This window comes from Callithrix jacchus, chromosome 6, assembly GCF_049354715.1.
Source record: "Callithrix jacchus isolate 240 chromosome 6, calJac240_pri, whole genome shotgun sequence".
Classification (NCBI taxonomy): Eukaryota; Metazoa; Chordata; class Mammalia; order Primates; family Cebidae; genus Callithrix; species Callithrix jacchus.
The window spans coordinates 71,522,153-71,536,768 of NC_133507.1; the positions used below are offsets into that span (position 1 = coordinate 71,522,153).

The 14,616-nt window shown below is 35.5% G+C and overlaps 1 protein-coding gene across 8 annotated transcripts in view; it reads left to right on the top strand.

The window, feature by feature from the left end:
* Nucleotides 1-14,616, top strand: part of CCDC148 (coiled-coil domain containing 148) — a 297,672-nt gene that overhangs the window by 83,596 nt on the left and 199,460 nt on the right. For all 8 annotated transcript variants that reach the window (XM_078327716.1, XM_078327714.1, XM_078327718.1 and 5 more), the window contains one exon: nucleotides 14,440-14,502. In XM_078327716.1, coding sequence (XP_078183842.1) covers nucleotides 14,451-14,502 — 52 coding nt within the window. In that variant the 5' untranslated portion in view covers nucleotides 14,440-14,450. The remainder of the gene's footprint in view (nucleotides 1-14,439; nucleotides 14,503-14,616) is intronic.

Sequence of the window (14,616 nt, forward strand, 5' to 3'; positions counted from 1 at the left end):
TTATAGTCTATTAAGTGTGCAATAGCATTATGTCTAAAAAATGTACATATCTTAAAAATCCTTTAGTGCTAAAAACTACCAATGCTCATCTGAGCCTCAGTGAGTCATAATCTTTTTGCTGATCTTGCCTCAATGTTGATGGCTGCTGACTGATCAGGGTAGTGGCTGAAGAAGGTTGGGATAGCTGTGGCAATTTTTAAAAGGAAGACAACAGTGAAGTTTGCCACATCAATTGACTCTTCCTTTCATGAAAGATTTCTCTGAAGCATGTGATGCTTTTGATAGCATTTTACCCACCATAGAACTTTTTGCAAAACTGGAGTCAGTCTTCTCAAACCCTGACACTGCTTTATCAACTAAGTTTATGTAATATTCTAAATCTTTTGTTATTTCGGCAGTGTTCACAAGTATCTTCACCAGGTGTAGATTTCATCTCCAGAAACCAGTTTCTTTGCTTATCCACAAGAAGCAACTCCTTGTCTGTTCAAGTTATATTATGAGATTGTAGAAATTCAGTTACATCTTCAGGCTCTACTCCTAGTTCCCTTGCTGTTTCCACCACATCTGCAGTTACTTCCTCCACAGAAGTGTTGAACCCTTCAAAGTTATTTACAAGGGTTGGAATCAACCTTTTCCAACCTCTTAATGTTGCTATTTATTTTGACCTCCTTTCAGAAATCATGAATGCTCCTAGTGGCATCTAGAATAGTTAATACTTTGCAGAAGGTATTTAATTTACTTTGCCCAGATGCATCAGAGAAATTACTATCTATGTCAGCTATAGCCTTATGAAATGTGTTTCTTAAATAATAAGACTTGAAAGTTGAAATGACTCCTGATCCATGGGCTACAGAATAAATGTTATGTTAGCAGGCATGAAAACAACATTAATCTGTACATCTCCATCAGACCTCTTGGGTGACTACGTGTATTGTCAATGAACAGTAAATTTTGAAAATAATCTTTTTTTTCTGAGCAGTAAGTCTCAACAGTGGGCTTAAAACATTCAGTTAGCCGAGCGCGGTGGCTCACGCCTATAATCCCAGCACTTTGGGAGGCCAAGGCGGGTGGATCACGAGATCAAGAGATCAAGACCATCCTGGTCAACAAGGTGAAACCCCATCTCTACTAAAAATACAAAAATTAGCTGGGCATGGTGGTGCCCGCCTGTAGTCCCAGCTACTTGGGAGGCTGAGGCAGGAGAATTGCTTGAACCCAGGAGGTGGAGGTTGCAATGAGCCGAGATCGTGCCATTGCACTCCAGCCTGGGTAACAACAGGGAAACTCCATCTCATAAAACAACAACAACAACAACAACAACAAACATTCAGTTAATCATGGTGTAAACAGATGTGCTATCACCCAGGCTTTGTTACTTCATTTATAGAGCACAGACAGACTTAATTTTTAAGAGCCCCAGGATTTTCAGAATGGTAAAGGAGCACTGGCTTCAACTTAAAGTCACCAGCTGTGCTAGATCCTAACAAGAAAATCAACCTGTCCTTTGAATTGTTTTTTCTTTTCTTGCTCTGAAAGTCGTAGGTGGCATTTTCTTTAAGTATAAGGCTGTTTTATCGACTCTTTAAATCTATTGTTTAGTTTCGCCACCTTCACCAATGATGTTAGCAAGAGCTTCTGGATAACTTGCTGCAGCTTCTGAATCAGCACTTGCTGCTCCATTTTGCATTTTTATGTTCTGGATATAGTATCTTTCCTTAAACCTTATGAGCCCTCTGCCAGCTTCAAACTTTCTTAGGCAGCTTTCTCACTTCTCTTAGGCTTCCTAGAATCAAAGAGAGTTAGGGCCTTGCTCTGAACTAGGGTTTTGCTTAAAGATTGTTGTGGCTGCTTTGATCTTCTATCCTGACCACTCAAACTTACTCCATGTGAGCAATAAGACGGTTTTTCTTTCTTATCATTTGCGTGTTTACTGGAGTAGCCCTTTTCATTTCTTTCAAGAACTTTTCCTTCGCATTCATAGCTTGGCTAACTGGAACAACAGGTCTAACTTTTGCCCCATTTTGGCTTTTGACAGGCCTTCCACACCAAGTTAAAACATTTTTAGCTTTTGATTCTAAGTTAAAGATGTACTATTCTTCTTCAGTTGAACACCTATAGGACATTGTAGGGCTATTAATTAGCCTAATTTCAATATTGTTGTGTCTCAGAAAATAGGGACACCCTAGGAGAGGGAAAGACAGGGGAAAGCAGCTGGAATGAATTAGTCAGAATACACACATTTATCAAGTTTGCTTTCTTGTATGAATGCAGTTTGAGGTTCACTAAAACAATTACAATAGTAACATCAAAGACCACCGATCATAGATCACCATAATAAATATAATGATGAAGGGTTCTGCAATAATTACCAAAATAAGGCACAGAGATATTAAATGAACACTGCTATTGAAAAGGTGATGCTGGTAGACTTGCTTGACACAGGGTTGCCACAGACATTCAATATCTGTGAAGTGCAATGAAGTGAAGCACAAAACAAGGTATGCCTGTATGTTGCCAGATAGCCCCCTAGATACTCACCAACAATGTGTATGAGAGTTAATTTACTGCTGCCTTCCCAATTTGATATATATATATATATTTTATTTTTTGTTAATTTTATTGGGAATGTTGTAGTTAATTATTTTAATTTGAATGTTTTTGACTGCTAGTAACGAGTTATAGTCATATGTTAGTGACTATTTTATGTTATTGAACATTATATTTTGAAACAAAATATTCTATGGCACTTTTAAAGTCAAGTGGAAAATCCTACACAGCCAAATTCTTACTGTTTGTCATTGTGTTACATGATAATCTGCCCCCCTCACTGTCCACACACCCTACCCGCCAGGCCGAAAGGAAAACTCTCTCTTCCCTCTCTCTCCAAGGAAGAGCCATTTTTTTTCTACTTCCCCTAGTTTTTATAGATATTATTGAGGTTTCTTTATTAAAGGACTTTCAAATCATTATTCAGAGAATATGGATCCTTGTGCAAAGATATTATGAAAAAAAGATAGTGGAGAATCGTCCCTTCCTTGCCTATGTAAAGGACTAGGTTGAAGCAAAAATTGAAACGAGAGAAGACTGATGTCATGAACACCTTCTCCTCCCATCACCACCCTTTTCTCCAGGTAGCTGCTCATCCTCAGTCACTGTCTCTCCCCGAAAACCCTACCCAGACCCTACCCACCTTTCATGCTTCAAAATTAGCCACTCTAATATTTCCACAGTAAAAACTCTACCCACTTTAGTGCAGCTAATCTCAACTATAAATTTGCCTATATAGGGAGGAAGAAGATTTCCTTGTATGACTTAAACTTGAGAGAATTGAAAAGAAGAGCTAAGAAGGGAAAGAACATTTTTTTCTCTTTTTGTTCCCTCTGCTTTTCTTGTTCTTCCCTCTTTCTTTCCCTCTCTCTAAACTTTATCTTAACCCCTTTCATCTTCCCCTTCATTTATTTATTTCCTAGCCTGGAGATCTTTTCAAACTTAACTGGCAATAATACAAAATACGTTAATATTTCTCACCTATTATAACTATTTCACTTATTCAAAACATATTAGTGGCTACCACATTCCAGGCAATGTCACTTAATAATAGAGTTTTATAGTCTTTGTTGTTAAAGAGTGGTAGATCACTATTTTTTATTAAAAATTTAAAAAATATCCTTTTGTGTAGCATTTTAAAAGAAAATTGTTCCTTGCATAACTGATCCTTCATGGAAAACTATTCTGGAGTATTGTAAACTCACAGATGCATTCTTTTGTGTTACTTTTTGGTAGTGTACTTAAGTTTCTGAGGATTTTTTTTCTTTCCCCTTCCAGAACCACCTACTCTCTTAACCTACTCTCTTTTAGCTATGTTAAAATTGCATGTGAAATTCTATTGGAGTTTTAAGATAGGAAGTTTTGCTAGATGTAATTTTCTCATGCTACTATTGAAGAGCAATGACAGTAATATTTTCTAGAATTTTATCCTATGTCTATATTGATAGGTGTTTTTCTAGAACAATTTTTATACTGCTTTATGTAGAGACATCAGAATCTCCAGGTGCTTCATATTATCCCAATCTATCTCAGTTGAGAATTTTGTTTGGCTGAAAGTTACAGAACCTGACTGCAGAAGCTTGGGGATTTATTTTTCTCATTACAATAAGTCCAGAGGGAAAGAGTCCAGAGCTGGTACAGCAGATTCTTGATAACAACATCCCAGGCTCCACTTGGCTTCCTTCTCTGCAACAGTTAGTATGTATCTTTCATTCTAATTCTTGCTCCGTGTCTAACTTTACATCCACATTTCATGTAGAAAGAAGGGAGAAAAGGCAAGGAATAAGGAGGAGTGCCTATATGAGAAAACATATCTTGCCCCGAAATTCCCGGCAGACCTCTGCTCATGTCTCATTGGTTGGAACTGTATCACACGGTCATTTACAGTTTCAGAGGTGTCAGAGGAAAGCCAATATTTTACCCTGAACAAAATTAGAATCTGTTAGAAAGGGAAAAAAGTAGAATGAATATTAGTACCTAGGTGTGTCTGCCACAGTTTTGAACTTCAGAGGATAAAATTTCCTCAGCAGTAATAGCGAAAAGCACATCAAAATGCCATATAATTGTTGAACTCTATAACCTTGCTTGTGGCTTTTGCTTTCATTAATTTTTTTTTTAATTATCAAGCCTGTAATCAAGAGAAAGGCAATGCATTTGTGACCATTAATCAGGAGAAAAAGTACTGTGTTTTGAATCATTTTTGTTAAAGGTGTCAGAAGAAATTTATCTTACAAGGCAGAACAAATTTGTATTAAAAGTTTTCAATTATATTCAAAATTAAAGTTAACTGGACATTTAACTTTAGGCTGGCCTTCACAGGGTTTGTGTGACTTGCTAGGGTCCAGGGGCTCTGGGAAGCGGTCCAAACTTGGCAGGTTCAGAAATGTGTGTGATGAGTGATCAGACACTGGGGTTCTCAGCAACAGAACCCACTTGATAATCATTTATAGACTCTAATGTTGCATTAACTTTACAAAAGAAAATAATTGCAGTCAGCCTTCCATCTCTGCAGGTTTTGCATTTGTGAATACAACAGTTTCATATAGAAAATATTTTAAAATAAATAACTTATAAAAATATAGCATAACAATTATTTATATAACATTTACCTTGTATTAGGTATTATAAATAAGTTAGAGATGATTTAAAGCATGCAGGAGGAGATGCATAGGTTATCTGCAAACACTACACGATTATGTATGAGGCACTTAAATATCTGTATATTTTGGTATCCATGGAGGTCCTGGAACCAGTTCCCTGCAGTTACTGAGGGATGACTCTATAGTAATAGGACCCTTTGGGCAATGTTGATTACTTTTAATTACATAAATATGCATATATATATATATATATATATATATATATATATATATACTCATTGTAAAAAAGCAAGGATTTTATTACAGTTAAAGCTAAAGTCCCCTTTGACACTAACCTCCAGTTGCAGCATCCTCTTCAGTTTGGTCTACATGTGTGCCTTTAGACTTTTCTCTTGAGAGAGAGTGTGTGCACTCACAAGAGAGGGAGGTAGTTTTGTTTTATGTCTGTTCATGTTTCTATAATGGTATCATATGGTATGTGTCATAGTGCAACTTGCTTTTTTCACTTAATAATATATGTCTGAGGTAAAACTAAATTATCTGTGTCTACAATTCGTAGAATCTCCTTCTTACCCTCAAGCTCTTAGAGAAGTAAGATAGCATAGATATCCTTACATTAGTAACAAAATGCAAGTTTTTGCATGTGGGGGTTGTACACTATGATTGACAGCTGAGTAGCTGATCTGGGGGCACCTGTCAACTGCAGTTAATGTGAACTTAGAGTCAGTGCTGAAAGTTTAAAGTGCGCATGTGTTTTCTTCTTCATTTCTTCACATATACCTCAATCTACTACCAATTTTGACTTGGAGGTTGTTCTTGATCATAATTTTTATCTCATACAGGTGAGCCTAGATTAAATATAGGGGAAAAGCAGGTGAAAACTATGTGTTTGCTTGTAATACTACCTTGCATTAGGTGCAGGACTGTGATCTATAATGTAATCCCTTAATGCTCTTTCAGCAAATATGTATCGAATATCTAATATGTGCCATGCACTGTTTTAGGCAGTCTGGAGAAATACAGATGATCCTTTAAAGGCCTTGTTTTCATGGAGCATGTATCCTAATTGTAGATGTGAACAATAGGCAAGTTAATAAATATGTAGTATAATGCCACACAGTGAGATGTACTACAATGGAAAGTAATTAGAATGAGAGGATGAAGAATAACTGGAGATAGAGGGAGCTACTTTAGATGGCATTGCCAGAGATGGTGTCTCTGCAGAGGCCTGAATAAATCCATTGCCCTGAATCTAGTAAATGATAGATGTTTAATAAACATTGAAATAAGAGCATAAATTAGAAAAACAGTAGGAACAAACACAAGGTATAATAGTAGCACAAAGGAAAGGAAAGATCATCTCTGGCTTAGGAGAGGCTCTGGTAGGATGATTAAGATGACACTGAGACTGAAAAATAAGAGAGGCAACGGTAGAGAAAGGCCTTCCAAGTATAGGTAATAGTGTGTGTACTATTTTAAACAAGAGAGGCATGAAAGAGCATATCAGTTTCCTATTGCTAAAAATATTACCACAACCTTAATAACTTAAACAATACAAATTTATGATCTTAAAAATCTGGAGGTCAGACATTCAAAATAACAGCAAGTTGTGGGCAGGGCTGTATTCCTTTGGAGCTTCTAGGGGAGAATCCTGTTTCCTTTCCTTTTCCAGCTTCTACAGGCTACCTGTATTTTTTGGGTCATGGTTTCATTCTCCATCTTCAAAGCCAGAAGCGTGGCCTCTTCAAATCTTCCTCCTTTCTGACCTCTGCTTCTGTCATCACGTCTCCATTTCTGACTCTCCTTCCACCTTCTAATAAGAGCCCTTCTGATTACATTAGACCCACCTGGATAAGCGAAGATAAGCTCTTTATGTAATGTCAGCTTATAGCAATCTAAATTATCTTTACCACCTCAATTCCCCTTTGCCATATAATGTAACATATTCATAGTTTCTGAGGATTAGGGCCTATATGGACATCTTTGGGGAAGTATGGTTCTGCCTGTCACAAGCATTGTCTATTCAGGGATCTTCAAATGGTTTGGAAATGTTCAAGGGTAGTGTACAAATAAGGTAATAGCTAATGAAGGGGCTAGATAGTCAAGAGCTAGATTGTACTGGAGAGCAATGATAAACAACTTAGTAGGTCAGGGAGTTCTATGATGTATTTGGGTGTTTGAGACATCACTCATTCAGGCAGTTGTGTGATGGTAAGTGGGCTAGAAGAGCAGATAAAAGGCTATTGAACAACTCTACATATAGGATATGGATGGGGTGAATTATATAATACCCTGCAGCTGTTGGAGAGATTAGTAGTAAAAGGAAGTAAAAGGAAATAGGTGAACCTCTTACATCAAGTCCAGGTATGTAGGATGGGAAAGTAGACTCACAAATTGTGTCAGAAGATTGACACATCTTACATTTAAAGATGTTCAAAATGGCAAGTCATGTAGGAGGTTAAGTGGTGTTTCCAAAGCAGAGGATTACTTTCATTATTCTTTCTTTATGGATCCCACATTCAAGGGGAAAATTAGAGGCAAAACTGTATTTCTTCATAAATAAATACTTAGTTTCCTTAAGCTGATTTGTCAAAAGTCAAAACTACCATAGTTTCTGGTCAGAATTTCTGAGACAGTCAGTGGAAGCTGTGTGTATTCATCTGTTTCCCCCTAAAAAATCAGGAAAATTCCCATTTTTATGTAGGATATACTATTTTAAATTAGATATACATCTAATTTATGTCTTTTCTCTTGGGGTTTTGGAATTATTAAAATAGTTTGGAGGATATAGAGGGAGTAGGAGCATGAGAGGCTCCACTGTAGTTACCTTCACTCTCTTTGGGGCTCTGAAGTCCCATGGAAACTGGGTCCTTTTAGGTTATTTGCTGTGGTTAACTCTGGAGGATATAGAGGGAGTAGGAGCATGAGAGGCTCCACTGTAGTTACCTTCACTCTCTTTGGGGCTCTGAAGTCCCATGGAAACTGGGTCCTTTTAGGTTATTTGCTGTGGTTAACTCTGGAGGATATAGAGGGAGTAGGAGCATGAGAGGCTCCACTGTAGTTACCTTCACTCTCTTTGGGGCTCTGAAGTCCCATGGAAACTGGGTCCTTTTAGGTTATTTGCTGTGGTTAACTCTGGAGGATATAGAGGGAGTAGGAGCATGAGAGGCTCCACTGTAGTTACCTTCACTCTCTTTGGGGCTCTGAAGTCCCATGGAAACTGGGTCCTTTTAGGTTATTTGCTGTGGTTAACTCTTCTTTCTCTCTGGCTCTGCTGCCCAGACTGGAAAAGCCTATGGGATGTATAGATCTGTATTTGAATTATTTTATTAGCAAGGTTGATTGAGACTCTCTATTTTGAGCTGTTTTAAACATAAAAACAGAAATGGATTTGGTTCATAAGCAAATTTTTATGAATTATAAAGAGGGCAGAGATTTGATAGATTTTATTTGTCTGATTATAAATTTTGTTTTTCAGTAAAAGGCAGAATTTTTTGAGAAAAATTTCTGTCTTGTATTCTTTTACTGGTTGAATGAATATATATATCTATAGATATATATATTATATATCTGCCATTTTTAGTCATTAAAGGCACATGTATATATATATATATATATATGAACACACAAATAAAATTATATGGAAAGATGGCCAAGTTACATTATCAAATAAAATAACTTGTGGAATTGTATGTATATATATATATGTGTATATATATATACACACACACACACACACACACATGCACACATACATACACACAATATATAATACAGATACACACAATATATAATAAATATTTATATAAAATTATTATACCTATATAAAATTGGATATATATAAGTACTTACAAATGCATGGAAAATCTTTGAAAGAATACAAAATAAAACTCTGAAAATGACTACCAGGGCTAAATGCAACTGTTCCTCCAGCTCTTCTGTTAGAGGTAAGTAGGACTAAAAATCTTAGTTTTTAACCACACAATTTTCTATACAGTTTATTGGTTTAACCAGTACATTTGTAATTAAAAAATAGTTTAAACTAAACTGTTTACTTATTTCCCACAGAGCAGTAAAAAATGACCTGGTGAATATTCTAATGCTAACATTTTAAAGTTCTATACAATGCAACAAGTGTATTTTAATATATTTTGCCTTTTAGTAGAAGTTTAGTAAAAACTCAGTTCAGTATCAGTGTCATAAATTAAACATACATATGTTTATGTCTTAAAGAATTCTTGATGTCAGGAAATCCAGTTTTCTTTTTAATTGGTAAAAAAGACATACCATGGTAGTGTTTTTCCAGAATATAGTAAAATAAATATTGCCTCTGCTTAGTACTTTTAAACTGTGTTTTTCTTCTTCTTGTTTAGAAATTGTGCTCAATCATAAAGCAGTAATTCAAAATTAAGTGTAATCCTACCACCCAGAAATTGCCTATGTTAAGTATTTGGTATGCAGAATTAGACTAGTTTCTTTCTGTTCAATTTTTTTTTATTTCCTGTAATCAACTTTGGTAGTTCTTTTAGAGTACATGTCCTACAAGCTTCTTATAAAGTTTATTCCTAGGTATTTTGTTTTTTGTTTGTTTTGAGTGAGATATTTCCCATTACATTTGATTTGGTTATATTTATTATATAACTGAGCACTTTGTTTAACCATTTATCTTAGTTCTAATTATGCATCTTTTGGTCCCACTAGTTTTTCCAGGACAATAACACAAACTACAATGCATAATGCCTCATAATGAAAGTGATAAGCAAAATTCTGCTTAAAATTTAAAAGTAAATTCTGGATGTTAGAAAAAAATACTGCCTAAGCTGGACTTTGGCCATCAACTAAAACACTTAAAATGTTATGGGATCTTTCATATGAAAGTGACCAAGATTACATACTTAGTCAGTAGCAAAAGAGCTTTAGTTTCAAAATATTACATTATAGTACAAGAACCTCTAAAACTGATGGTTTATTTTATAATCAATATGGTGGCCATTTATTTGATAAATTAATTTTTATAATAATTTGTTACATCCAAGATATTTCTACACATATATATATTTTTTAAATTTTAATTTATTTTAATTTTAAATGCCAGGATACATGTGCAGGACATGCAGGTTTGTTACATAGGTAAATGTCTGCCATGGTGGTTTGGTGCACATATCAACCTATCAACTAGGTATTAAGCCCCACATGCATTAACTATTTATCCTGATACTCTCCCTCCCCCAGCTGCCTGCCAGGCCAACCTCAGACCAGTACGCCTGATGAATATTGATGTAAAAACCCTCAATAAAATACTGGCAAACTGAATCCAGCAGCACATCAAAAAATTTATTCACCACAATCAAGTCAGCTTCATCCCCAGGATGCAAGGCTGGTTCAACAAATTAATAAACATAATTCATCCCATAAATAGAACTAAAGACAAAACCAAATTATTATCTCAATAGACACAGAAAAGGCCTTCAATAAAATTTAACATCCCTTCTTATTAAAAACTCTTAACCAACTAGATATTGATGAAACATACCTCAAAATAATAAGAGCCATTTATGAGAAACACACAGCCAATATCATACTGAATGGGCAAAAGCTGGAAGAATTCCACTTGAAAACTGGCACAAGACAAGGATGCCCTCTCCTACCAGTCCTATTTAACATAGTATTGAACGTTCTGACCAGGGCAATCAGGCATGAGAAAGAAATAAAGAGTATTTAGATAGGAAAAAAGGAAATAAAACTGTCTCTCTGTGCAGATGACATGATCCTGTATCTAGAGAACCCCATTGTCTCAGCCCAAAAGCTTCTTGAGTTGATAAGCAACTTCAGCAAAGTCTCGGAATACAAAATCATATGCAAAAATCACAAGCATTCATGTACACCAACAATAGACAAGCAGAGAGCCAAATCGTGAATGAACTTTCATTCACGATTGCTATAAAGAGAACAAAACACCAAGAATACAGCTAACAAGGGAAGTGAAGGACCTCTTCAAGGAAAATGACAAACCACTGCTCAAGAAAATAAGAAAGGACACAAACAAGTGGAAAAACCTTCGATGCTCATGGAGAGGAGGAATCAGTATCATGAAAATGGCCATACTACCCAAAGTAATTTATAGATTTAATGCTATTCCCTTTAAACTACCATTGATATTCTTCACAGAATTAGAAGAAAAGCTACTTTAAAATTCATATGGAACCAAAAAAGAGCCCATATAGCCAAGACAATACTATTTCTACATATTGGTATTGTTCTTAATATCATTTGGCCTGGCAGAATCCCCATTATAGAAGTCTCACCGTCATGGGGTGATTGACTAGTCTACATATTTATAATCAGTTTAGAGTTTACAAGCTATCCATATGTAGTACAACCTTAACCCTAAATATAATTGACCTTTTCCTTCTTCAGTGTATTAAAAAAGATTTTCTTAGAAAAGAGAAGAATGAAAATGTTAACAATGTTAAAAAAAAGTTGCCTTTTTATATAAATGATCTCTTTTTCTACATCTCTAAGGAAGTCCTTATTTCTCATCTTCCCTGTAGAGACTGGTCATAAATAGATAAAAATGAAGCCATTTATTTGTCTATTTTCCAAAACTTTAGATTCTCCATCAACTCGGTAAAAACTACACTAAAAAGTTTTTCAGCCCTCTAGCTATTGTGACACTATCATTCCATTATATATCAAAGTATTCTTCCTATAAGAAATTTATTACAAAAATATTATTTTAAAATATTTTCAATAATTGAGATCTAAAAGTGTTAACATTTGATAACATTCATAAACAATTTCTAAAATGTCACATAATGTGAATATGGACTAATTTTTAAAATGATCTGTTCTTAAATTATTTAACATAAAAAATTCTGTTCAAGTAGCTGTTACTAAGCCAGAAGCATTTTAACTGCAGGCTGAAGTAGCCACTTTGAATTTCTCACTAGTAAGCATAAAATTGAAATAGCCTAAATGATGTATACTTGTTGGGGAATCAGGAAATGTTTGTTTTAATGCAGTTTCATAAATCCCTTCTATGAACTATGTGGAGCCAGATATATTTTAGGTTTTTCAGATTTTTATTAATGGGATAAAGAACATATGCCCAATATTTTTGAAACCCTGGTGGGGTCCAGGCAGCATCCCATAATTAAACAGATTAATATCTTTACATAAACTCATGAAGGTTCACATTAATAGTGTAAACTTCTGTTTGGGTCATGTTTGTCATCAAATGATTATAGCTCAGGTTGGGTTTGCCCACCATTATTAAATACATCTTCATTTTCGGAGATTTTTTGTATTATATTGTGAGATTTTGAAAGTAAAGTTCTGCTACTGACTAGGTATATGATTTAGGTCATTTTTCTGAGCCTTAATCATCTCAAGTGCTAAAATGAGAACTGAACTAAGTAAATTATTTGTGAACTTTTCAGATTCTAAATCTGAATGTCTAATCATTTCTCTCACGTAAGAAACATTACAATGAAATCAGTTTTATAGTACCTCAGCTTAATAACTCTTTAGTTAATAGGCCTTCAATATTTTTGAAAGGCAGGTAGAAATTGTACATGATTTATGTATAAAGATAGAAGTCTGCAGGTCAAGAAGTATTTCCACTTGGTCTTCTAAATAGTTGGAACCAAATGAGGTTTCAAGTTCATGAAACAGATTTAGCTACAACTTTGATTTCCAGAATATATTCTAGTGTCAGATTTCTTATGGCCATAATTAAAATTTGAACTATATAGAGATGGCGAGAAACATTTTATGGCTTGCATGATTTTCTTCTGAAAACCAGGAGGAACAAGTTAGACAGGGTTAGACCAAGGTAGCCAAAGGGAGTCTGTTCAACCCTATTTTGTTTCAGAACCTCAATGGTTGAGTCCTAGTGCCAAGAAAAATGAGGCCTAAATCTAAAGGGGCTGGCTCTCCAGTGAAAGAAAACTACAGCTAACCAATAAGAGGACAGGCGAGGTGTCCTGCGAGATGAAGATGGCAAACTTGGACAGCTAAGCTATGGGTAGCAGAATTAAATGAAAACTAGAGAGGAGGTGCAGTAGTCCAGAGCTAACAAACCAGCATAGATTAGTTTCTGGAGGCTTGCTTTTTTTGGTACTTGTGTTATAAAAAGGAAAAAGGTATATTTGATTATCTTTGGGCATGGAACGCTCTTCAGTTTTCCATATTTTCTGCCACTCCTGTGATCTTGCTTCTTGTCATTTCTCTCCTTTAACTTACTAAAGGTTGCTGAGTGCATTTACATTTGCTACTCCTGTATGTAGGTTATACTGTTAAAACAGATTAAAATAAATGGGAAGGCTATGGTAGGAAGATGGTGGGGGCAGGGGGGCCTGTAGTAAGGACTTAGGAATTCTTGGTAACTTGGCAAAGTTTCCAAAAGTCATAGACTTTAACTATCTTCTCCTCCATTTAAGAAGATTTAGGTTACTGAAAGGGTCACTAGACATGGATAGTTCAACCTAGTGGATGTGAAACACGAACTTTTGAGAAGTGAATACTCCTATTTAAAAAGCCACCTGAAGAGTGTGAGGTGGAAGATGTTTAGCAGGCTTCTATACCTTGAAAGGGAGAAGAAGGAAGCAGGATTGCGCAGATGAAAACAACAACTTCAAATGCAGGTCCAACAAAGTCTAGGCCAGTTTGGCAGGAGGCTCTGGAGCAAAAATTACCTATTAGAGTGTCTCGCATTGCCCAAATAGCTTTACACCCCTGCCTTGCTCAGTCACTGGGTATGGACTGCCCCAGAAAGCATATGCTTTTGGACAAGGCTCTTCCCTGCAGTGGAGTCCTACCCTGAAGGAGGTGACACCTGGAGTCTATCTGCAGACTGCATTCCCAGAGCCAGGCAGCAAGTCCTTTGATCTGGCTGGTGCATCTCTGTATCTACCAAAAGTGCCATAATACTTGTAATAGAATTAATCAGTAATTTATTCTTCAATTTAAGTAATTTCTTTCCTCCCAGGAACACAAAATAAAACACTTAAAAACTTCCTAATAACAAAATTTTTATCAGTCACTGGAACAATCCAGCAGAGGAGGATTAAGAAGGAAAAGATTGGAAGGAGTAGACCAGAAACAAGAAAGGCACAGAAAAAACGCTAACAGAGAGAGGCTTCTAGGAGCAAGAAAAGCAAATTTTAATAAAATACAAAGCATTACAGCACCCAGTCCTGGGTTTTACTTTTGAAAATACTTCAAGTAACACAGCTTTAAAAACATTTATAAAATAATATGAAATTTTATTTATCTTTTGTTTCCTTAACAGATACAGAAAACATGAATCAAAGAGACAGACCATTCATGACCATTCAGAGAAATGATAGCTCAGGTATTTTTCTCACTCCCAACTCTGTTTTATTAGTTACAGTGGATTATGTACTTTTGAAATGATATACAATTGAAATGTTGATTTTTCAAAAATTTAATAATGGAAAGCTCATTT